Raw genomic sequence first — 26749 nt, 5'->3', positions numbered from 1 at the left:
CTAGTTTTCAAAGCACCCTGAAGCCAAGAAAGAGAACCAGCCAATTTGCTTCTTTCCTTTATCTCCTCTTAGTACAATAGTGGGAAAAAGAAAACATTCTCTCGACTTCAAAGAGCTTCTGCTGATTATTGCCAGACCGGTTATTAGGCTGCTTGAGGCTCCGCTCCCAATGAATACGCCTGGCTTTTCAACCGGGTACAGAAACGCGCGCGCATTTCCCTCCTCCTCACCACAAGAGGAAATCTCTTTTTTTCTTTTCTTTTTCTATATAAAAAAAGAGGCCTTAATGAATCCCATATGAGGAAATCCCTTTTCAAACCACCATGGCTTGGCCGCGCTCGCGATGCGCGCCGCGCAGCCCCTCAAGAGCAGAGGAGCAAAAGCATCGCCGCTTTAAGCGACTCAGGAAGTTAAACACGCGCATGCACAAGCACACTCACACGGGCCCTGCGCTCCAGAAGCGAAATTAGCGCGCTTGCTACGGAATAAAGCGGGGGTGGGGTGGGGCGGAACCTGTTAACAAACCATAAGATAAAAGGGTGCACTGGGAGGGATTTTGTTTTGGGTGTGTGTGTGTGTTAGATCTTGCCCCAGAGTTGTTAAGAAACCGGCAGGAAACAAACAAGGACCCGAAAGAAAGGTGGCTTTTGCAAACGAAAGCAAAACAGCAAGCGCAGAGCTCCAAGTCTCCAAGCCTGGACAGTTGTCGCGGGAGGTGAGCGAGCTCCGCTTTTCAGGCGACGAGGCGGCCCGGGCGTCCTGCTCTTCCCCGCCCACTTGCTCCCTTCCAGCGCCGGCCAGCGAAGGGCCTTTCCTGCCTTCGGCCAGCGATGGCTTCCGAGAGGAGAGCGAGCGGCGAGGAGTGCCTCCAAGATGGCACCTGCGACGTGTGCGAGCCCGACGAGGCGCAGAGGGCCGTGCAGGCCTGCGAGGACTGCGGCTTCTCCTTCTGCGGGCCTCATGCCCAGGAGCACAGCCGCAAGTACGCTGCCCATCGGACGGCTGGCGTGGCTGCTGCGGAGCCGGCGGGCAGGGAGGCCGCGGAGCCGGAGCGGGTCGTCGGAGAAGGGGAGCGCAAGGCGGAGCGCAGGAAGTGCGAGGAGCACGGCGAAGACCTCAGCTTGTACTGCAAGGAGCACGAGAAGATCATCTGCGTGCTGTGCGCCGTCTCGGGCTCCCACCAGCAGCACGAGATCATCACGCTCAACGACGCCTACGAAGCCGTCCGGGTAAGGATCCGGAACAGGCGCTAGGTGGGCTAGGAGTGCGTGGTGCCCGAAAGCCAGCGGCGCTCCTTTGGTTTGGATGCAGGCAGCATGGCACCCCGGAAAGCGCACTTGTTAAAGGGCTGTGGGCGGGGACTACTTCGGAAGGCGCGTTCATAAGCGCACTGGGAAGTGCTGGAAAGGTTTATCGAGTGTTTGTTCTTCTGGGTAGCAGAATTCACCAGTCCCACCCCTCTGTCTGCGTGCCGTGGCTTGTGCACCCTTCCCCTGCCACTTCGGAGAGTCGCGGGAGCTTTGGTCCAGCTGCAGAGGAAGGACTGGGGCCAGCGGAAAGGGATGTGGCAGAAGCGGGGGCGGGGCAAGGAAGTCTCTGATGGCCCGTTTCTCCTTTTCAGAAATAGGCTCTAAAAGTGCTTTCCCCAGCCGATCAAGCAGGAAGTGCGTTCAGACTCCTTGTTAGCGACTTTCTGTTTACCAGAAGGTTGTTGAATGCATATTTTCTGTGGCGCTATGGTCAGAAAGAACTACAGTTAATTGGTTAATTGCCTTTCACTCCCTGCAGTAAGCAGACTTTATGACTGCAATGGTTCTCCTCAACAAGACCATTGATGGCAAAGTGGGAGCCCTGAGGATCATGTCCTGCAGGGATTGAGTGATTATTTAATTTCTATACCACTTAATATATGAAAAAAAATCTCCAAACGGTGTACAAAAAACTGAAACAACAATACAGACCTTGAGTTGAGCACCGTTGAGTTTAATCCTCAGTTATTATAAAGTAGCTCTGAGGAGTTGACCAGAAGTATGTAGTGGAAGAAGTTTGAGGGAATCTCCATGAGTAAAGAATTTGGGTTAACTTTGTTGTAAAGAACCATGCCTATAGAGCCAGGTGGAAGCGGTATACTTCTGCTAAGGTTACCATCCTTCCTGAAAGAGCCTGTCTGCATTTCACATTGCTATGACAGGAAAAATTCAATGGGAGCAGCTCATCCCATAACTGAATTCTATCTCAGGAGAGGTCTTGATTTCCTGCCCATCAAGCAGCTGAGAAAGGCATGTCAATTTAGAGGGCGGGGAAGGTGGTTTTGGAATTGGCTTTATGCAGCTGTCACCACTGGAAATCTGGATTAAAATGTATCCCTTGCTGTTGCTTTCCCTGTGTTTGGAACTTGTTTGCTGCCTGACAACCATGTATGTTGCTACTGCAATCCCTGCCTCTTGTTTTTGCCAAATACATTTGGTATTTGGGAATAAGAACATAAGAGCCCTGAGGTACATTTATCCTAGTGTCCCATTTCCTGCAGTGATTATCCTGTTGCCTTCAAACAGGGTGTGAAGGCAATAGTTCTCACTAGCTATTGTTATCTTGGCATCTGCTAAGTGTACACCACCATAGGAACCTTGTGCACATGTGCTATGTGCTCATATGCAGCTCCCTCCTACGAGCAGGGAAACAAATCAAGAAGCTGGACTTAACCATCGCTTCCTTTTACATGCAAACTGGGAACTGTAGTCAATGGTTTCTAATCAACAGGATTATAAGCCAATTTTAACACATCACTTCCTTATCCTGGCTTGTTGGCAACATCTGACCTATTCTTTACTGAATAGGAACGGCTTGCTATTGACTGTGTAGTACATGGGTAGGCAAACTAAGGCCCGGGGGCCAGATCCGGCCCAATCGCCTTCTAAATCCGGCCCACGGATGGTCCAGGAATCAGCGTGTTTTTACATGAGAAGAATGTGTCCTTTTATTTAAAATGCATCTCTGGGTTATTTGTGGGGCATAGGAATTCATTCATTCCCCCCCCCCCAATATAGTCCAGCCCGCCACAAGGTCTGGGGGACAGTGGACTTGGCCCCCTGCTGAAACAGTTTGCTGACCCTGGTGTAGTATGTAGCTTTCAGGGGCTACCCATTCTCTTGCTGAATGTGTCTATTTCCTCTTGTACAGGCAGGAAACAGAGTCTGAGAGGCCAACATTGCCATAGTCTGCTGTTACAGAATATTCCATGCAAACCAAAGAACAGCTGATATGTCTAATTTTAGGCTTTCTCTCAAACATAAGCAGTTTGTTTTTGGGCGATCCCTAGAAAAAAGTAGCTGTTCACAGAACTGTAGGAGGTGTTTTAATGATGGTGTTAACTTTTCCAGCTGCCAAAATAGATTTGGGGGAGGAGGAGGTATTTTGCAGGCTTGCAACTTCCAGTGAGAAACAGACTCCTCTTGTTCTTTGTATGCTTTTAAAAGGACTCAGTGCATATAGATGGGGGTGGGGGATGTGGGACTTATTTTAACTTCCAGCATATTTACTGTGTGCCCACAGAATACTGTGCCTTACAGTTCATTTTTTAAAACAACAACTTTTGTTTACTTCTGGATGAAATGTTTCATTTCCCTCAAGATATTCAGGAAGACTGTGGAAAAAGTGGGCATCTAGAGGATTGGTCAGACTGATACTTGTATAACACACAAAACTGATGAACAAGTTTTAAGAAGCATTGACAGTTTGGTGTGTGAGGAAGGTTTCCTGTGATCATTCTTTCAAGGCTTTGCAGCTTTGGCCATTTCTTCTCCTTTTCCTTATGTGGAAACTGAAGGGGAAAGTAATATGCAAACCATTCCTCAGCACCCTTTGTGGCTGATAAATAAGAGGAGGACTTTGGAGCTGGCCATGTGGACAATTGCACTGTACTTCTCACTGTCATGCTGCAAGTAACAATTTGTGTATTGGCAGTGGCCCTGTTTGTACACATAAGAGTAAGCCACAGTTCCACACAAACTATGGGTTACCACAAACAAATTTTCTTCTGTTTGCTTGAAGAGGAGCAAGCCATGAGTGCTGGCTTGCTTGTAATGCAAAGTTAGTTTGGCTGTTTGTTTTCCACCTCATTCATGGTTACACCAGTGATCTATGGCTTAGGCCACTGATACAATACGATGATGTTATATGAAAATAGGCTACTGTGTGTAGTAAGTGGATTTAAATGTGACAAGGCATGCATTGGAAATTTGCACAAGAAATGCCCTTTTGCTTCTTCTGTATAAATTGGCTCCTGGAGAGACACTTTGTGCATAAATTGGAAAGAAGTGGTGGAATGAAATGTACTTATCATTGTATGTAGGGAGATTATGATGATGATGATTTTTAATTCATCAGTGGTTGGTAAGACATATCCTTTTATGTAGTAAACTATCAAGAAGAATTTTTCTGTGTTTCAACTCAGTTCTCTGTGCTGTATTGATTTCTATTTGGGAGTTATTTTATACATAGGAACATTTTTTTAAAAATTGTGATTCTCTACCTGTAGTCTGAAGTGTCACAGCTCATTCCACCATCTTATTTCTGTTCTGCTGCCTCTTATGAGGTGCTTATCATGCAACATTTAGAAGACATGGGCTACCTTCCACAAGTATGCAAATCAGAGTATCATGTCTGAGTGCTGTATGCAACAAGTTGTGATGTTCAGACAATAATAAACTGGAAGTGGAACATTAGTTCCGCAAGGCTGGCTGGGGACAGGTTTTGCATGCTATTTAGACAAGAGATTCTCATATTTGCAGACACATGGAAAACCTACTGACATATAACTCTGCCTAATCTGGATATATATGTTGTATGCTCATATGGTCATGTGACATTGCCATAGTCCTCACTCTTAGTATAGCGCAATCTTGAATTGCCCTCCTAATTATGCAAGCAGATTCAGTGTTAAGTGAATAAAGGGTTGGATAAGGTAGAAAAGAATCATAGAATTGGAAGGGACCACAAGAGGCATCTAGTCTAACTCCCTGAAATGCAGTAATCTTTTCCCCAACAAAGGGATCAAACTCAGTCTTGAGATTAAGAGTCTAATGCTCTACTGACTGAGCTAATGAAGTTTCTCTTGTGCAATATTGAGGTCATCACAATCAAGTTCCCTTGCAAGTTTGAACTTCTTATTTCATTAACTTTGTTTCTCCTCCTCCTCCCTTGCTGTGGAAGGGGGGCAATGTTTGAAGTGTTTCACAGACATTATTTCAGTAACCCTTATAACAACCCTATAAGCCAAGTCAATATTCTTCTGGTATGGCAGATGAGGAGCCTATTAAGAAAATATTTATTAGCCTCAGGCTACCATGACTAAGGTAGGTTTTGAACCAAGAATGACTTGGCACATGCACCTAGACTATATCCTAGAGCAGCTCTCATTTAATCCTTACAGTTGGTTTTGGTTTGTACAACCTTTCTTTCCAAGGTGCTCTTTTGGGCCAGAAATGATGTAAGATTATTGAATTTAATTTTTCTAAAACACCTGAACATGTAAGCCTGCACAACCAAATGTTTAGACTTGGATCTTTCCAAATGTTGGACATATGGAGCCGATTTCATTTTTACTGGCTATGATTCATGAGTTAGCCATACATAGGAGAATATTTAAGTATTGCCTCACAGTCACAGGCAGCTAGTTTTTCGAAGCCTTCAGGAGACATGGATGTGGGAGTGATTGCCTTCATTGTTGTTGGAAAATGCTGAGGAAGTGTATGCAAATTGTGTATAACTACGGAAAGTGTGTTTCATTGGGAGCAGCCCAGTAAAAATAGATCATTGTTTTGGTGACCGTTTGTCTTGGATGAAGTGCTTACCGTGATGTAGTCGAATTGGAAAGCTGCCAGAATTCAAAACTGGTGACTATCTAGGCACCAAAATAACAGTTTGCAAAAGTGTCCTATTCTTACTGTGTTTGGACATCACAAACCATGGTTTCTCATGAATGGAACAAGCCTATCCTCTTTGAATATCTGCATGCTCCCCTTTTCCCCCCTGGTGTAACTGATGAGGAGTTCAAAAGCTTTTGCTTCTGATTTTGGTTAACAGCAGCCTAATGCAGGGGTGGGGAACCTCAGGCCTACAAGTCTGAATGTGATCCTCCAGGCCTCTCTGCCCAGCCCCTGAGACTCTCTTGAAACCACAACCCCTCACCAGCATTGGTCCACACTCCTTACTCTTTGAGAGTGCTTTTGCCTTGCTGGAATTGCCCTTGGACTGTGATAACACCTCTTTTTTGCCTTGATGGAAGATGGGGGGGGGGTGTTTGTGTGTGCAGAACTTCTGGCTTTTGTGTGGCTGGAGTCAGTGTTAGAAACTCAGATCTATAACCTAGGTGCTGAATGGCTCCTTAAACCAGGGTTACAGTCCCCAAATAGAATATCTAGTTGCCATTTTGGGGCCAGATAGCTCAAAAGTCATATTTTTCAATACAACCTTTTGGTTCCTATAATTCATTATGATAGGGCAGATAAAAGATAACAGATAGAATTCTTCAGGATGGGATATATTAGTGTGTGAAAGATTAAATGCCCCCCAGGAATGTACCTCCAGATGGTGGAGATGTCAGGCACCATCCTGGCATCCTGGCAACTTCACTTGGTCTCAGGGGGCCAATAGGTGCAAAATGCACCTTGCGCCTGGCTAAATTCAAACGCTGGCTGGAGTGTAACCTTCTGCACAAAGTTAAGAGTCACGTCCATTGCTCCAGTCTATTTTGCTTCAAGCCCTGCCCACTTTTGCCTCTCAGCCACTAGCGCATGGTCTCCAGAATGTTGCATATGAGGGACGGCAGCCCTTAGGCTTGAAGAGCTTCCTCATCCTTGGTTTACTGTTAGGCCCAAACCCTAAACTCTGATTAATGTAACTGTGCTTAGTGGAAACAAGCCAGCTTTTTAAGTCGTGGTTTGAAGCTGGCTTGTTTCAACAAACCAGCATTAAAATTAACCACAGCTTGCCAGAGTCAGACAACACGGCAGGGTGTGGTTAATCAAAAATGGAAGTGAAAACGTCTGAACAGCTCCTCAGCTGTATTGGAGGGATGAAGAGGAAACAAGGGGAGGCAACCCCAATCTTGTTCCATCATGATAAAACATTGGTTTAGCATGACATCCATATGTAGACACTGAAAAATCCAAAATATCTTTCAGGAACTAATGCTGGATGGATCTTTTAAGTTTTGGTTGACAAATACTGAGGATAAAATTCAAAATCTCTTTTCAGGCAATCAGAAAAAGGCAATCTAAACCATAAGTCATGTTAGGAAGGGCAGAAAAATACTAAATAGTCCAAGTGTGCCTCTCTGAATTGCTTGTTTCACCACTGGGGCCTCCCCATCCCTTAGCTATGAGCTGCAATTTAGTTTTGGAGAGAGGATAGTTCAAGCAAAAGTAACAAATATTCCCGGGATTCTACAAATGCTTTGTGCTTTGTGCCTTTCTTGAAGTGTGAACTCTTGATTACTTCCTTAATTAGTTCTTTCCGTCTGCTCCATCTTACAATTGGAAGCACGGAAGTGCAGGATTAAATTATCGGGCGGCCAATACCAATTACAGAAAATAAATGAAACATGGAGCCAGGTCACCATTGCCTAGCATATTCTCAGCACGGCCTTTACGCTGAAGGGTACTGAGTCACCCCTTGCAGATGACTGCCTTCTTGACTTCGGTGAGAGGTGAAAAATGCTGAGCATCTAACAGGATTTGAGCCTGCTTGAAGCTGAGCCATGTGACACAAGCAATGAATGATTTGGCCTGTGCAATTGCATTTAATTTTCATTCCAATAGTTTTCCCAGTGCTCTTGGCAGAGACATTTCTTCGTGGAGACCTCTGCTTGCTTAACCTCGGTCCCAGAAGAATGAGTGAATGTATTCAGGGGCTCATAGCAACTTAGCTAATAGAAAGTGCTGAAAGATTGGTGCTCCCCCTCCTTTCCCCCCTCCAAGCTGTCTTGTGGAAATCCTTGTTGGCATTTGTAGAGTTGAAAAGAGTCTCATGACCGTTGCCCTCTTTGTCTTTCAGAACAGAGAACATGTGGACCTGAAGGTGGCCATGCTAGATATGGTGGAAAGGTTAAAGTTCAAGTGCGCAGACCCCAAAGTAAGTTAATAAAGTGCCTGCTGCCTTTTTTTAATGTCTTTTCATTCTCCTTGAGAAAAATGCTTGCTAACGACTATCTGCACATTACATTAAGATCTAATTAAGCCTGTCAGTCAAATTTTTTTTGCCAGCTTTGTATGTGCCTAGAGATAAGTAGTCTCTTTCTCTCTCTTGCCCGCCTGCTTTCATTTTATGGCTTGAAATGCACAATCCGTAATTGTCTTCCCTAAACAGCATATAATTATGGTTATGATTTTTTATATTATTTATTTATCTCATCCGTATACAGCCCTTCCTCCAAGAAGATTTGCATAGCATTTGCAACTCAAGCCTATTGTAACTTAGGACACCTTTTCAGACCCAGTGCCTACCTTTAACCCAAACACAGATTTGGGGAACAACTGATTAGTGTTTAAAACCCATATATTTTCGTTGTGATAGCATTGCTTTTGTTACCCACATTAGGCTGCAAATCAGTAGTGGGTCTAGGCCCTCCAGTTGAAAATCAATGTCGCGCTGAGGTATGATCACAGAATCATAAGAGTTGGAAGGGATCCTGAGGGTCATCTAGTCCAACCCCCTGCAATGCTGGAATCTCAGCTAAAGCATCCATGACAGATGGCAATCCAACCTCTGCTTAAAAATCTCCAAGGAGGGAGAGACCACAACCTCCCGAGGGAAACCGTTCCACTGTCAAACAATAATTGGCCTAAGGTCACCCACTGAACTGTATGGCTAAGGGAGGCTTTGAGCCCAGATCACCTTAATTCCAGGCCCAACTCTTGGTCTACTGAGGTATACTGGCTTCATTTCCTTAGGGGCCTATCTACTTTCGGAGTGCATAATTATTAATCAGCCTGCTGTGGGAGGGAGTGGTGGTGCACCGAAACAGTAAACATTGTATTAGGGTACCAAAGATGTTCACTTCAATGAGTTGATGAGGCTGTTGGCTTTCTTGTACAGTAGTCCACATAGACATAATCGAGTGCCCTCTGAACCAAATGTTTATATGTTTATGTATTGAATGTGGGAGCGCATTTTGTTTTACTTTAATGAAAAGCACTCCTGGGGGCAAAAAACCCAGATTATTTGCTTTGGGCAAATAATAGGTCATGGAAAGCAATGAGGTTTCAGGGCCACCAGTGAAATAAACCAATGATCTTGCACACACACCCTTTTACATAATTTATATCCTGCACCTTCAACATGGATTTATGTTCCTAGAACAGCTCGCAGAGGAGTAAGAGACAAAAAGTACAACTTAAAATAACATGAGCCATGCAAACCAGTACAGAAAATTTAAAACTACAAATGAAACAGCAACAGCTGCCAGGTGGATGTACTCTTCTGTTCACCATTCCATTCCCTGGATCTGCCTACGCACTGGCTTTTGTGTTCTAGCCCCATCTAGCTCCAAACAGAAAGTTGGATACCTGTTGGTTGAAAATTTCAGTCAGTAGAATAATGTGGTATGAGAGTCATATACAAATATTTGAAGGGCTGTCTATCTCCAGAGAGTAGGCTCAAAACCAGCATGTCCAAATTACATGAAAGAGGATTTTGACTAAATGTTAGGAATAACATCTTGATGCTGCAGATTGTTTGGTGAACTTTTCTTCATTAGAGGTTTTGATGTGGAGACTGTGTGGCTACTTCTTTATTAGTGGATGCATTGCATTGGCAGCAGGGGTGGACTGATGGCCTTTTTTGGACCTTAGCACCCCTTTGACCTGGTTAGCATGTCATGCTAATAAAACATAGCTTAGCACAGGGGCCTTATCTGTTGTTCTTTCACCATGGTTTGTGAAAATAAGCCATGGTTCATTGTTGCTTTACTGACATCTATAGCTTGAAGTTATGTATGAACATGGCTCCTCTTTTAACAGTAGTTTATATCTGTGATTTGTTTCATCACCCCACCCAAATTGTCCAACAAGCAACAGAAATGCTGGACGAGAGCGACTGGAAAACTATGCTGCTTTCAATGCTCAGCAGCTCACTGGTGCTATTCTTGAAGCTGACATCACTGCTAACAGCTTGATAACAGGGCCCTCCACCCCAAATCCGCCACACCCTTCTTTGATTCACAGCTGCATAATGCGCTGGAACTGAAAACTTAAAAGGAATTTCTTTGAGCTGTTCCTTTTGCAGGCATTTCCGCTGCTGGTTGCTTGGTTGGTTTGGTTGGCAAATGAACAATTTTGGGGAATGTGCCTCCTTTAAATGTGAGCAGCTTTTCAAGTAAACATACAGGGGAGAAAATATGGCTGCTTCAAAAATTGTGATGGTGGTTTGGGGAATGAAAAAAAGAAAGTGATTGTAGAGTGAAGAAGTGGAAGAAAAGGGTTAAACGACAGGCTGAAAAGGAGTGTGGATGTTTTTTCTGGTGGGAATAGAAGGCGCCAGTGACTGTTGGGTGATGCTTAAGGGTAATCAGGCACAGAGACAGCTGATGGCGGGAAGTAGGTGTGGTAGAAGCAAATCTATATACAGTCATACCTCGGGTTACAGACGCTTCAGGTTGCGCGTTTTTGGGTTGCACACCACGCCGAACCTGAAAGTACCAGAACGGGTTACTTCCGGGTTTCGGTGCTCATGCATGCACAGAAGCACCAAATTGCACTTTGCGCATGTGCAGAAGTGCCAAATTGCAACCCGCGCGTGCACAGACGTGGCGTTGTGGGTTGCGGACATGCCTCCTGCACAGATCACGTTCGCAACCCGAGCGTCCACTGTAATGAAGCAAACCATAGTTTCTTTGATGGTCTGCTGAACATCATTTGGCTTAAGCATGGTTTGTTCAAGAAACCATGGTTTAATGTGTGCAGTCTGAGCCTATATCTGCCTTGGTTCTTAAGCCTTTGCTGATTGCCTCCAACAGGGGTGGTGAATTGTGTCCCCCATATGGGAATTGTGTCCCCCATATGGGAAGTATCCTGGGGTCTGCATGCCAGTTGTAAGTGAGACCCAGAACAGAGTGGGGCCCAGGGCAAAAGTGGGCAGAGCAATGGATGTGGCTTTAACTTATCTACCATAGGTTACACACAAAAGTCAGATGTTTCTGCATGCACACATGCACCAGGGGGAGAGATTCCCCACGCTGGCTTACAAGGTAGCATGTTTATTAAGCTTTATAACAAAGTAGATTAATATTTATCTAGTTCTGAATCTATGCATTGGTGTTCTGCAATTCTTTAACCCACTTCAGAGAGTGAATTGTTTACTCTTTTTGTCAGCTGTCAAGTGCAGAGTATGTACCTCCCAAACTATCCTCCAATCTGAGTTTTTAAGCACCTGCTATGTGCTCAGTGTTCTTCCAAAGGGGGACTTTTTGAGTGCCAACATGGGAGCTGTGTGGTTTCCGTAGCCTGTGCCCTTCCAATATTATGAAGTGGGCTCTTCACTCTGCTTTCAAAGTCAAAGTGAGAAGTGCTGTCATCAGGGTCAAGAGAACGGTAATTGTGTAATACAGTATCATAGAGTGTGATGCAAGATTTATGGGTCACACTCTTGAACTAGGTTGGCCATCTGTACAGAATTAATAAATACAAGTTGCTGTACGGGGGGAGGGGTTGGTATTGTGATTTAGGCCTGCCAACTGATTAAATGTTACTTGATTCATCAGTAAAAAGCAAGGCAGTTAATCCATGACTGTAATACTTCTGTTAAGAGATTAATTTCATTAAGACAGGTATATTTAGTGATGCCTGGGGAACTGGTTACCCGTCAAAGGGCTTTTTCAGTAATATCACCCAGGTTGTGGAACAAATTCCCTTTGGAGGTTAGGTTGGTGCCAACATTGTGCAGCTTTGCGTACCATTTGAAAACCTGCCCCCCCAGCTGCTTAAGTTGGTGCGATTGACCATTGTATCTTGCGTTAATAGATTACTGCTTTCTTTTTCTAGAACTGCTGTTTTAAATTTGGTGTTTACACATGCTGTACTTAGGATGAAGGTTGGAATAGAGAATAAAATACTAAATAAAATAGGTGATATTTGAGGAATATTAACAAAGAAGAAAGGACAGTTGTAGAAGAAGAAACCCCCTCAAGTTTATTTATGAAATCTGTATCACACAAGCAGTGCTTTTTTCCTAAAAAATGTTTAGGGGTACTCTCATTTTCCTACTCATATTGAAATACTGCCCCTCAGTGAGGCCAGACTTAGATTCACAAAATGTTTAGGCGTATGCATCCCCCCAGAAAAAAAGCACGGCATGCAAGCAACATGATGCCATTTTTTGTTTGTGGTAGTGGTTCATAACCATCACTGACTCTCAAGAGTGTACAAAATCATGTCAAGTGCCCCCCCCCCAAGTGATGTATAAACAGTTGACCATGGCTTAGGCTCCCTTTTCTATTCCCAGAATGCATTTGGAGTTGGAAGCTTCAGCATTGAACTTTGTTAATTTTGGGGCAGGGGGTCTGAGCTAGAAATAAATGGAGCTGTTATCCACCCTGCTCTCCAAAAATGTTTCTGCTCTGACTCCTTAAAGCAGGAGTGAATAAACCTGGTGGTCAACAACGTTTGTCAGGTCACAGTTCCCTTCATCTGCAGTCAACATGGCCAGTAGTCAGGAATGACGAGAGTGGTAGTCCAGCAGTGTCTGGAATGCCACAAGTTAGCCACCTCCTGGACCTAAGTCAATGTAAAAGATGCATGATGAAAAATACAAGCACTGCAACTTGTGTTGATGTTTGGGAAGGCTCAGACCAGAATGCCTCCTTTATGTGCTTAAAGAGGGCACTCTTACAGTGTTTAAGAAGCTCTGTCTCTTATAGACAGCTTTTCTGTTCAACATGGAACTCTGAATATCCAGCATTCTATATAAGTAAATGAGATTGTAACTCCAAGGCGTTAACTATTTCCAGATCTTAACAGTCCACCCTGTTCTGTTCCTTTCTTGCACACGTCTAATTGGCTATTATGTGCTTGCGTGAAATTGTCTCCTTTTCTGCTGGCTTTAATTGTCTTGGAAGAGCTATTTAAGAAAGAAACAAACTGCTTCAATCTCTGGATGCTGCCGCATCCTTGACTTGTACAATCTGGCTCCGAAAATCCTCCGGCGCTGTTGTTCCTGTAGCAAATTTCCCGCTAGCATCACAGGACTTGATTAATCCAAATGCTGATGTCCCACAGGACTTGATTAATCCAAATGCTGATGTCCCACTGTAGTTATTTTTAGCATTATGGTTGTGCAAAGGGTGGGTGAAGATTTATGGCTTTGTCTAGTAAAAAAATCTAGCTGCCTTTCTCTATATATGGGATCTGGATGCATTCCAGCAGCTGCATCTGAAACAGCATCTCCTTCATAGTTGCCAGCTCTTACATAGCCCTTTTTGTTTTTTAATTAAAAGTTCTAAGATCCTGAAAATCTTGAATGAAACTAGTCGGAGACATAAGCAAGGATTCTTATTGTACTGTCTGGATAGAGTGTGACATATCTAGTTCAGTCCTTAAACCCATGTAACTCAATTCCAATGGTCTTCCTCTGGAAAAAAGCAGTTTCTGAACAAGTTGGTGAGAAGTGGGGTGTGTGAATGTGCTCTACTACTTCCTCCTCCACTTCATATAAACCTTCCTAATTGTCTGGAACATCTATTTCTGACTGCATCAAAACATCCTGTTTTCAATTGACGTATGACGTATGCCTTGTGGTTTTTGCCTATCAGACTTCCATGTATAAAATTGAGTTTTGCTCCTGAGGTTTAAGAACCGCGAGAATCTTAAGTCAGTTTTAAGCTTCTAGAATTGATGTGAGTTAAATAAATAAGAAAATAATGCCACTTACGAAGATGCTGTATGTGTCCTATGTTTTAATCTCAAAATCGTATTGGATTTAGCACAGTGGCATTTATTTTATTCATTTATTTTTTTAATGATGTCTAAACTACCCTTCATCAAAATAGATCCCAAGGCAGTGTGCAATAATAGCAACAATCAAGAAATGCAATAAAATCTCTGTTCCTTGAGCTAACTTTTTCAGGAATGGAGTCTAAAGAACTGAGGCAAATAATTGTGATGAGAGGCGAAGTTCTAGGCCTAATAGACAAAATAAAAGCTGGTGAATTGCCAGGTCTGGGTGCTATTCACCTAAGAGTTCTCAAATAACCCATATGTAAAATTCTTTATCTTCTAACAAAAATATGTAACTTCTCCCTAAGATCATCCTCCACACCTGAGGACTGGAAAGTAGTCAATATAACGCCAATTTTGAAAAAAAATGGCTCCTCAAAATTCCAGGCAGTTACCATCTGTCCTGGTGGAAAGTATTGTTAAAGATAAACTAACCAAGCACATTGAAGAACAAACATTGCTGAAGCAGAACCAACGTGGCTTCTGAAAGGATAAGTCCTGTCTCTCTAAACTATTGGGATGAATTGAGAGTGTAAAAAGCATACAGATGCGGTGTCCGAGCTGACATAATGTCACTTCAGCTTTCAAAAAACCTTTGTCAAGGTACCTCACCAAAGACTCCTGAGTAAATTTAGCAGTCATGAAATAAGAGACAAGGCCCTCTTGTGAATCAGGAACTGGTTAAGTAACAGGAAGCAGAGGGTAGGAATACATGGATAGTTCTCACAATGGAGGGATGTATAAAATGGTGTTCCCCGTGTGGTAGTGGCCCAAAGGGCCACAATAAATGTGATACTGTGTACCCCTGTAAATCCTTGAGTGTGCTTCTAATAGAGAAGTTATGGTAGCCTGCCACTTTATGAAACTGATTATTTTGCAAGTTGCCACCCCCCATTGGGTCAGAAATAGATAATATGTGAATCACAAAGATACAGCTCAAAGCTAGAACGTAAGTTGCTACATGGTGCAAATGGCTACACGTAACACAGCTTCCCAACATGCACACTAACACAATGTAACAGAACACGGTGGGAATCAGAATTTAATCAGCAGAAATTGCCAGTGCTTATTGCACATGTGTATTAAACATGAAATGAGGTAATGATGTATATGATTGGTGAAAACTGAAATGCTTTGTTTGAAATTTTATAAATACCACTGCTTGGACCACTGGGCGGGGTTGCAGTTTTGCAGAATGATCCGACTATAATCTATTGCTTTGCAATAAACAACAATGGACTCCTTTTTTTTTTTACATGGAAATGTTTATTTTTTATTTTTTTATAATTTTTTAAAATAAGTTTTTTTTGTTAAAATAGTTCATCATTAATACACATATACAAGCATACAAACATACATTTCATACAATCTTTAAAAGTGTTCAAACATACTTACACTCAATCCCACAAATGAGGACTCCTAACTCCTCACATTTCTGAGTTTTGTTGCCGTAAAAAAAGGTAAAGGACTCCTGACAGTTAAGTCCAGTTGTGGACGACTCTGGGGTTGCAGCGCTCATCTCGCTCTATAGGCCGAGGGAGCTGGCATTTGTCCACAGTTAGTTTCCAGGTCATGGGGCCAGCATGACTAAGCCGCTTCTGGCGAAACCAGAGCAGCGCATGGAAACGCCATTTACCTTCCCGTCGGAGCGGTACCTATTCATCTACTTGCACTTTGGCGTGCTTTCAAACTGCTAGGTGGGCAGGAGCTGGGACTGAACAACGGGAGCTCATCCCATCACGGAAATTCGAACCGCCGACCTTCCGATCGGCAAACCCAAGAGGCTCAGTGGTTTAGACAACAGCACCACCTACATCCCTTTTTATTGGCATAAACTAAGGAGATAAACTATTTTTGGCTTACAACACCCCAAGGATTGATATTGGAACCTATGCTTTTTAACTTGTTCATAAATGATTTAGAGTTAGGAGTGAGAGGCGAGGTGGCTAAGTTTGCTGATGATACAAAATTATTTACGGTTGTTAAAAGAAAAAAAAAAGATTGTGAAAAATTCCAAAAGGAGCACACAGAGTGAATGGGTGGTAAAATGGTAAATATGGTGCGATGCAAACAAGTGCAAAGCGATCCTTTGGAGGCAAAAAATCTTAATTTCACATGTACACTCATGGGAACTGAACTAGCAGCAACTGAACAGGAATGAGACCTTGGGGTCATGGTGGATAGCTCTATGAAGATGTCAACCCATTGTGTGGCAGCTGTGAAAAAGGCAAATTCCATGCTAGGGATCATTAGAAAAGAAATTGAAAACAAATGTTCTAGTATCATAATGCCATTACACAAATCTATGGTGTGACTGCATTTGGAATGCTGTATGTGTTTCTAGTTGTCTCACCTGAAAAAGAATATGGTAGTTGGAACCTTCACTTTACAGCTTTTGGTGTTAACCTGACCTTTGACACCTGAGACGTGTATTTTCAGGGCCAACCCTATTCCTGTGACTAATTTGTCTTAACTGTAAGCTTGAAATATTTTGATCCCTGAATATGCTGCCATGAACACATGAATGTGGATATATGCAGACTCTGTCTCCATCACCCATGATACCTGCCCTGTTTTAGCTACCATGATGAGTATATAGCTAAATCGCCTCACCCAGTTAATATTTTTTGAAGAGAGAAGGTGTTGAACCATTATCTTCTTTATTCTTAGTGATGAAACCTTGAGCTAAACACCATCAAGAATTTTTTCCCAGGCCAAATTGCTTTTTCTTACTCATTTTTTTTTTAAAAAACAATTCTTATTCATTTCGTGCTATTTCAAGTCTTCGGCAATATTCGCTGCCAAATGGTGATTCATTTGTGCAAACGGATAATTATGAAGCAAATGCCACTTTTGACAAGCAGAGCAAAGCTGTCAGGCTCTTTCCCCTTGAGCAACGCCACTTTTTGTTTCCAGTGCTAGATTGTATTTGACATTTAATTTAAGCGCCCTTGGTACCTACTCACAGGACTTTGCAATGATAATGGAGATAAAGCAACCGAGAGCTGCTTATGACAGAACCTTTATTCTTCCAATTGTCCCCACACTTCAGATTACACTGAAGTGCCTTATTTGCATTGAGGAAAGTGTCTTAAGCTAGAGACTCGGGGGAAGAGGAAGAGACCCAGAATGATTTAATCATGAAACTCATTGTTTTTTTTTACTCGTGACATAACACACTGATCCACAGAGCAACCTCTCTCTCTCTCTCTCTCTCTCTCTCTCTCTCTCTCTCTCTCTCTGTGTGTGTGTGTGTGTTTGTATGCACATGCACATGCACAGGTATGCAGCAAAAGTAAAGGTAATACAGACAGGAGAGATCTCTCAGCAGCAAAGAGCAGAGCAGTCGAGTAATTCAATTTGCAGTCTTCCCAGCACAATTGGTTCTCCATGTGCATACACATTCCATTGATCTGTAGCAGACTTGGCACAGAGAAAATGCCACTGGTAATATTGGCACAGGCTGTTCTCCCATGAATTGGAAAGCAGATTTTCTCCCCACCCCCCAAACCATCTCACCCCAAACGCCTTAACCTTATGGATATTCATGGCACTGCCATCTCCACGACCTTGTCAGATGCTGAAAGCTAAATAGGGGCGACTTCCAATAAATAAATAAATAAATGCCATGATTTGAAAATAAATGCAGCTATGCTACAGCTCTCTCTAGGGAGTTGGTATCAGTTGGTGTTTAGTAGATAAGGGGAAATGTTAGCAAGCAGTTGGCACAATGCTTATGAAAACCTAAGGCCAAGAGAGAGTTTATACTTTAAATCATGCTAGTGTACCTGCCTCCCTAATCTTCCCTTAAGTTTTGAGAAAAGATGCATTCATATCAACAGGTGTTTTACAAATCCCCTTGGGACCTGGTTTCTTGGGAGTGTTCCTACATGCATTATGTTTATGAGAATACAGTTTGCCAAAATGTTTATGAAAACAAAGAGGACATAGACATGTTTCTAGATGAAAAAGTCAAAACTGTTGACATATTATGAGTGATGTACAGGTAAGTTTCTTGCTTGTGTTTTGATGTAAAGCAGCGGCGGAGAATTGGATTGTGCCAGAGAGCCATATCCTTAGTTCCCCCTGAGGGCCACCTTTGATGGGTGAGACCAGCCGGCTGTCAGTTACCTGACATTACACTGATGCATGTGACCTGTTTTCTTCTACTTGCAAAGCAAACCATGCAGACAGAAGACTTTGCAGGCACCATTGATTGGCAGGGCCTGCAGGCATCTGTATATTTACTTACCCCACACATGATGTCATATACATGGGATCAGGTATAAAACAGGTGGCCATGGCTGGGCTTGAAACACATTAATTAGGAAACATTAATTAGCCGAGTGGGGCTAATTAATTCCATGGATTGAAAGTTCCCCACCTCTTGTCATAAAGAAGCTTAGTAGAATGAGGAGGGTCAACGTTCTGGCAACACACAGTATATGCTAACTTTATTCTGCAAAATTTCATTTCCTCTTTTTTTTAAAAAAAAGATTTTTTTTTAATTGTAAATTTATTAAAGAAAGAGAGCAGGAAAGAGAAAAGGGGAAAAGAAAAACAAAATAGTCCCTTAACATTCACAATACAATAAACATCAATACATCCATATTAATTTACACGTACAGATGGATATATGCCACTCAAATGCCTGAATGTTATCCAAACAAAGTCGGTGTTTATAGAATAATGTTCAGATGGAGCAAGGGCATTAAAGTCTTCATACCATTACATAATAGATGCTGAGTATTTATCCTTACAGGATAAATATGTCTCTTAGCGACCATAGGGTTTTCCTGTTGTAAGTTCCCATGCCACTGGTATATATGTAATTTAAAACATCCACATATATCAGAGGTTTCAGCAATACAGTATTAATATGGACATCAACTTCAAACCAAAAAGGATTCCGCAGTGAGACATTCACAGCATTACACCTCCAGCATTTAGTTGCTTTAACAATGCTTTGTTGTAGAGACTTTGTATAGTCCAGTATACCCGAAATACTTTTTTTTGTTGAATTGGTCTCAATTTTAAATCTAAGCATTCTGTGTAGATCCTAGAGCAGTTTCCCTTGGTTTGGGTTGTATAGAGCATGCAGCAAAACTGCATCTCTCTGGATGACTTGTGGTGTGGCTACGGAAAATGCAAAAAAGCTATTGCTGTTGCTGTTGGTGGGGTGGCATTGTTCATGAAGTCAGATGTGACAGCATCTGCAAGGCAATACAATGCCTATTCCTCATGTAGCTTTAGTGTTACCTGGAGGCCCTTCTCATGCGCGAAGGGAACATATTCACTGAATAAAATGAGTTCTCTGAGACTTCATGCGTGGGGGCTGAGTTATTTTGAAAGCAGAACTGGAAAACGGCAGCACCTGTTCCAGCTTTCAGAACAAGTGGGCACATTCTGAAGATGTTGGCAGTTCTGTATACCCAGATGTGGCACCTTTATTTTTGTTTTTTTCAAAGAACCCTTTTGATGAATCCGTTGTTGTACGTTAACCACATCCATATCTCTGCAAGTTGTCCGGATGCCGCTGATGAGTACCATCAAAAGGCAAATGCACAGCGCACTAATGAGCTTGCTGAGCAGTTGTCAGAAACATCACTCCTAATAGAACAAAATTGCTTTATAAACAGACGGGCCAGGAGGCCGGTGAATGACTAATCTGAAATTCTTTGAATTGGCTTGATTCATGAGTGGAGAATCTAGTTTTAACTGGAGCAGAGGCCTGGCTATGTTTCAAGAGACCAGTGTGGCGATGTGCTTTCCACCCTGTTGCTGTTTTGCCTCTGTGTTTTGTACCGAAGTTTCAATGAACGTCTTGTGGAGAGAGCAAAAGTGACATATATTGATGGCTGCACCGCTCTGCATCAAGAAAACACTATCTTCAGAGCCGTTAATGCAAATCACTGTTCCAAAGAATCATTCATAAAATAGTCATTTCCCCCTGTGCTCCTTGGCTAAGCTTCTTTCCCCACCCCAACACTCTTCACTTTCCCACCAGCTACCTGCTGTGCTATCCAAGGACACATTGCAGCCATCTGTATAGGTGGGTAGCAAGAATCACCACCTGGTGCTGCTTTAAAACCTGGGTATATGGGCTCAGTCTTGATTTTGTGCATGTCTGTCCCACTGCCCCACACTTTTGCCTAGAATGGTTTAATGAGCCTTTTAAAACAAAAGGAGGGTCAAGTGTATTTTGGGAGGGAGAGTGGGTTACAAACTGCGGGGGGACGGACGACAAATTTCTTGGGCACAAGTGCTTGTTAGAGAGTGGGTTGGGGGTAGTACCTTAAATGCTTGCAAGCTTAAAATGGTTCCTCCTTATATGCAACAGGTTGCGTAGGCTTTCAGACTTAGCATGCTGTTTGTTTACAACTTGATGCTTCAGTTTCACAGAATTTGGATGTCTCAAGGTGGGGTGGGGGTTTAGGCTAAGCATTATGGAGGTAGAAGGAGGGTTAATGAAGCAACAGGTAATATTAACAGAACTTATAGGGTGCCCTATTAGCAAGTTCTCAGGGTGGTTCACAACCATAGGTTTATTGTGAGTTGAGAGAGCCCCATCTTACATTGAAGAACCCCATCTTTCCTTGACACTTTTTTCATTCTGGCTTCCATGCTGGCTTCTCTTAGATAGGATAGACACTGACCCATATTCCTCTAACTTTCAGGATTGATTTTTGCAATGTGTTCTATATGACAGTATGCTCAAAGATGACCTGGAAGCTTTGGTACTAATGGACCATCACCTATTCCCATGGTTCAGCACTGGCTACCACTCTGCATATGAGCATAATTCAAGGAGGGTTACTGTTTTTATCATTGCTTAAAACCCACAGCTGCCTTTTGTATGAGCCCTTCTGCCAGTCACGACCTAGTCATCCGGCACTGCTCTCTAGCCAGTCCTTCTGGTGGGACAATGGCTGCAAGAAGCAGGAACCTTATGATCATGGCCCCAATGCCCTGAAATCTCCTTCTGAAAAAGTTAGGAAGTCTGCCTCCCTTTTAGGATTTAAAAAAAGTTGGAATGCTTTCCTTTTTTTAATAGGGATTTAGCCCTTCCAACTAGTAGACTTTTTAAAAATGCTGTAAACTGCTTTAGACTGTTTCTGAGAAAGCACTTCTCAACAGTTGTAAATAAATAAAGGTACATTCACATGAGTATCCCTAACGATGCTTTTGCTTTGATTTGTGGTTTTAGAACTGTCCTTGAAATTGCACCGTCGCTTCAATGCCTCATTGAGGAGCTGAAATGCTGGCTGGCTTTTTACCTGGCAGGATATCTGGCTAATAGGATGAATGTGTCTGAAGCAAGCGAGCTGTTTCAGCATTCTCTTTTTGCGGCTTCCTACCCTTGACCTGTGCATCTCCCCCAGAATGCCTCATGAGCAATTTCCAGGACAATTTCAGCGCAACGCCTTGTTTTTTGTCATCATTCAGTGGTGCTAATCTAATAGAGAACATGGCTTATGCTCCTTGCTGACACCAGAGTCGCTGGAAAAATCCGGTGCTAACTATTGCCATTTTTCAAAAGAAGGCATCTTCTGCCAGTACCTGTAGGTTTTGTTTTTTTAATATTCTTGTTTTATGTTGCTATTTCCCCCCTCACCTGCAATTAAAGTGCTGCAGAAATAATGTGGTTGCTCTGCAGGGTCCACACACACACACAGAGCCTGCACAATTGCTCCTTTGTTTCAAACAATGCCCACCTGCGATTTGCAGCTTCAGTTTTTATAGGTTACTCGCAGCCTGTTTGGATTCGCATACTAGGCTGCAGGAGTCATACAGGCGTTGGGATAGAACTGGAGGGAATCTTTGGTTGGTTCAGTGGGAGAACCTTCACTTCTAATACATTCTTAAAACGGGGCTGGTTGTTCTTTGGCAGGTTATTCCTGGTGTGCAGGAAACAGACGCTCAGCTTCCCTGTTACTAGCATCCCTGGGAGTGTTTGTTTTCTAGCCTACTTGTCCTAGTGAAGTGCACCGTTAAGACTGCAGTTCTGTACGTATTCACCTGGAAGTAAGTCCATTAAATTTGGTGGAACTTGCATCAGAGTGCACAAGCATTGGGTTGTTGCTGCTTTCTTATGAGTTCCTCATGTGCAGTGGTTCAGACAAATACTTCCAGATGAGCAGGCTATGGTGAAGCCAATGGACACTTGCTACTCAGTCCTATATTATGCATTCAACAGCATGAAATGGTACAGTCCTGAAGTGGTGAAGCAGATTTATCAGTTTAAATGCTTTCCAATTTTGTTGTACAAAAAGTCCTTGCTGGAAGACGATTACCTTACGTAGTAGTGCATTCTGCACTCGTGTGCTGATCTTACCTCATTCAGCCACCCTCAAGATGCAACATCTGATGTGCAGGTTTTACATTTGTTAAGTCTTTTAAATCACAATAGTATGGCACTTTTTTTAGGCCAATGGACATGCAATGAGGAATGTGATTATGAAAGTGCCATGAGCACCTTTTTGACGGTGCCTGCGACCTCAACTTATATCATTTTCTGACTAGTTTAGAAATTGAATATTTTATTTGTACATGTGAGAGATTGAGTATTCTGCAGCATGTCATCTGAGTATTGCATTTTTTTTAAAAAAGGTGGAAGAAGTAAGCATAGTTATCCTAGTTTGTGGTTGAAATGCTGTGACATTGGCAAAACTTTGCCTTGCATTTATTTCATTAGCTCTTTCCAGGCCATACCACCCATCTTTTTTGCTGCTGCTGTGAATATGGTGCCATCTATTTACAAAGAACAGATTTGACTGGTCCCTACCCCTAGGGGGGTTATCTAAAATGAATTGTAGAATCATAGAATTGTGGAGTTGGAAGGAATCCCAAGGGTCATCTGGTCTACCCCCCTGCACTGCAGGAATGTCAACTTGATCATACATGACAGATGGTCACCCAACCTCTGCTTAAAAACCTCCAAGGAAGGAGAGGCCAGTAGTTTTCATGGGAGTCTGTTCCACTGTCGAACAGCTCTTACTGGTGGACATTTCTTCCTGATGTTTAGTTGGAATCTCCTTCCATGTAATGCATGGTGCACTTTCTTTTTTGTTAAGTAGAGGTCTTGCTCCCCTACAGCAGTTGTCATTTGTAGTTGTACACATGGATTTCATGCTGTGTTTTGTGTGACGATTTCTTGTGTTAAAGTGCTTTCTACACAGAAATTTTGTCAGATCTGTACAGTGGATGCTCGGGTTGCGAACGTGATCCGTGCGGGAAGCACATTCGCAACCCACAGTGTTCGCAACCTGCAGCGCCACATCTGCGCACGTGCGGGTCGCGATTTGGCGCTTCTGCGCGTGTGCAAGTGCCAAAACCCGGAAGTAACCCATTCCGGTACTTCTGGGTTCGGTGCGGTGCACAACCCAAAATCGCCCAACCCAAAGCGTATGTAACCCAAGGTATGACTGTACTTCTTCTAAGAATGGGTCTATACGTTCCATTTCTCTCACTTCTACATAACAGGAATCAAAAAGATGAGCCATGAGGCACCTCATTCCTCCATAAAGTATTAGAGGTGTGGTGTGGGAAGAACTTAATTTCCAGAAATTCTCCAGCTTTGCCCCGCTGCAGATTGCAGAAGTGCCGTTACAGCTGCTATCAGCCTTGCTTGCCTTCACTGTTGCAGTTCTTATCTCTCCTGCTGCCATGAAACTTCAGGTCTTATGTGTCAATAGATTACAACATTTGGTTCACCCTGTGGAAAGATGACCTGTATTTTTGTACATGCACTACTAGAAGACAAAACGTTTTTGCTCCTCCTCAAGATAGAAGTTGGGAGTGAGGGTGTAAAAAGGATAATTTGAGCGAAGCTCAACTGTTCGGAAATCTAGGCCTTTTTCTTAATTCTTTAAATAAGCTATCCAATTTAAGAAGCGTGAATTTATGCATCAAGTTTGTGGCTCTTGCTTGGAGGAAATCAGATATTCTTCAGGATTAGCAGAAATTTCTCGGGGAGGCGCTAACATTGACTGCTGGCACAGTGACTGCATTGCTGCTGTCTTCTGGTTTAAGGCTCATTTTCTCAGCTTGAGATGTCTCTTTAAACATTTATTTATTTATTACTTGCCAGTTCTTGTGTTGAACCAGATCCTTTACAAGGTGATAATGAGCCATATTCTGCCTTAATTTTTATTTTATTTTATTTTAAAAATTTATTGTTCATTTAAGACACAATTTGGACTCGGTAAGTGTTCTATAATAATACTTAATGTTTTCACAACATTTAAAGATGTACTTTAAAAACCCCTTACTGTTCATTTAAGACAAGATTCATTTAAGAAATAATACTTGATGTTCTACTGTTTCTAAAAACATATTCTGCCTTAATTCAGATTTGAACTGAAATGAGATTTGCTTGGCAGACTCTGCTTCAGAAGTTCACCCTTCAGGGAACTCCCATTCTTCTCTTTGTTGAGAGCAGGGATTTGAAACCTCTGAGCCTCCAGCTGTTGTTGGACTCCAGCTCCCATAAGTCCCAGCCTGCTGACCCAGTGTTCAGTGATGATGGGAGTTGTAGTCAAACAATGGCTGGATGGCCAAAGGTTCTTCACCCCAGTTTTGGATAATCCGTTTAAGTCTATGATGGGCTGCGGAAGTAAGCAAGGTAGGTATTTGTCCCAGAGTTTGGATCACAGTGCATGGACTCATTGATCCCCTTCCCTCTCATGAACACTAGGGATGTGGGTGGTGCTGTGGTCTAAACCACTGAGCCTCTTGGGTTTGCCAATCAGAAGATCAGGGGTTCAAATCCCCACAATGGGGTGAGCTCCTGTTGCTCTGTCCCAGCTCCTGCCAACCTAGTAGTTTGAAAGCATGCTAGTGAAAGTAGATAAATAGGTACTGCTGTGGCGGGAAGGTAAACTGCGTTTCTGTGCGCTGTGGCTTCTGTCACGGTGTTCCGATGCGCCAGAAGTGGTTTAATCATGCTGGCCAGATGACCCAGAAAGCTGTCTGTGGACAAACGCCGGGTCCCTCAGCCTGAAAGCGAGATGAGCACCACAACCCCATAGTCGCCTTTGACTGGCCTTAACCGGAGTCCCTTAACCTTTTTTTTTAAACTATGAACACATTTTAGCTCTCCAACAGCTACTCTGCAAAGTTCTGGAAGAATATTAATCCTTGGGTTGTTTATTTAAATGATTCAGCAGCAGCCCTATTTATTTATTCAAAGAATTTATAAACTACCCACTATTTCTGGAAGAAAGACAAGTCCTTTGTTTGCTTGTTTATTCAAATAATTTTGCACCCACGTTTTCATTTACTTATTTATTTATTTTTTTTTTTAAATCTGCCCATCATTCAAAGATATTGTGGCAGTGTACAAAAGAGAGAGAGGGAGAGATTAAAACAAAGCACCAAGTTAAAAACAATAAGAATACCTTATATTCATCTGAAAAACAAGCAAAAACAATGTTCAGCAATCTGGACTTGAAGAAGCCTGGTCAATGAGGCACATCAAAGAGCAAATTGTTGGTGGCATCCTAATCTCCATGGTAAGGGTATTCCAAAGTGTGGGTGCTGCCCCAAAAGAAGCTGTTTCCTGGATGACTTGTTAAATGAGCTTCTGGGATGTAGAATATCCACAAGAGAGGCCCATACTTTACCTGTACTTAGAATCATAGACTAGTGCCCACCTGATCCTTCAACATTACCAATCAAGCTGTAATACCATCTTAAAACTAGTGAGTTTTAACTAGGTTTTTTCAACCTACTGTTTCACTGAAAAGTCCTGAGTGGCACTTCTGATTTCCCCTAATTCAGAAAGTAATACACCTTACATCAGCAGATACAGGCCCTGAAGGCAGGGGTGTGTGTCTTGCTGTGCCACCAGTGACTATAGTGTGGTGATGTGGGATTTGGCTTCCCTATAGTGGCACCCTTTCCCAGGAGGTGTGATGGGATTCTATCACCATATGAAAACATATTTGTTCTACCAGCCTTTTGAAGGGATCTGTTTAGGGTCCCCCCCCAAGTTTGGGATGATTCCATATCGCAATACTATTCCTGCTTAAACGTGAAATAAATGGTCAGAAATTCTCTTTTAAAAAGCCCATTATTCTCTTATACCTCAGGTGACGCAGAGTGCCATGAAGCTGTGCATTCAGCAAGAGTTCGACAAAGTACGGTGCCTGGTTTGTGAAGAGGAACACAGAGCTCTCCACTTGGTGGATCTCCAAGAAGCACTGGCCACTGCTCACACGACAGAAGTTCTGGCAGAAATTGATGTTCGCATGGAAAAATTGATGACTGAAATGGCAGAGCTCACAAGGCAGCTGAACACCTTTAATGAGCTAGCCATGCTCAAGCCTGAGGTAAATAAAGTACATGCGAAGCAGTTAACAGCAGAGGGCCGTAAAGCTTTATGATGGATGCAGAGGTTTAGTCTACTTTATTGCTTGTCAGCATTTAAAGATGGCCACAAATCCACTAAACTTCCAAGGGGATATGCAGAGTTGTAAGTAATAACGCATTATGAGTTGTGTGTGGTTATGTTGATACCCAATTGACTGAGGTGGTTTGAAAGGGCACAAAGCCAACTGCTTCCATCCATTTCAAAGCAAGGCTGCAGCGCTTTGCTGCATGATGTTTGTATCTCAGGATCCATACAGAGTATTTTTCACATTTTTGTTACTCCTTTTAATTCTGCTTTCTATCAAAGAGGAAAGAACACAGTAGAATGTTGCACTTTGGTTATATTTGATGGCTTCCCTTTCTTCCTATAAAGGAGGAACATACTGTGC

General features: G+C 42.8%; 1 protein-coding gene across 2 annotated transcripts in view; it reads left to right on the top strand.

The window, feature by feature from the left end:
- Window positions 1-530: 530 nt before the first annotated feature.
- TRIM44 (tripartite motif containing 44) overlaps window positions 531-26749 on the top strand; it is an 83095-nt gene continuing 56876 nt past the window's right edge. For both annotated transcript variants that reach the window (XR_008330418.1, XM_053388135.1), the window contains exons 1-3: window positions 531-1229; window positions 8056-8133; window positions 26081-26320. Coding sequence is in view for 1 of the 2 variants with exons in the window: in XM_053388135.1 (XP_053244110.1) it covers window positions 831-1229; window positions 8056-8133; window positions 26081-26320 (717 nt within the window). In the remaining variant the exon portion in view is untranslated. The remainder of the gene's footprint in view (window positions 1230-8055; window positions 8134-26080; window positions 26321-26749) is intronic.

This window comes from Podarcis raffonei, chromosome 1 (genome assembly GCF_027172205.1).
Source record: "Podarcis raffonei isolate rPodRaf1 chromosome 1, rPodRaf1.pri, whole genome shotgun sequence".
Classification (NCBI taxonomy): domain Eukaryota; kingdom Metazoa; phylum Chordata; class Lepidosauria; order Squamata; family Lacertidae; genus Podarcis; species Podarcis raffonei.
Note: the sequence above shows the minus strand (reverse complement) of the source record. Positions and strands in the feature narration are given on the sequence as shown.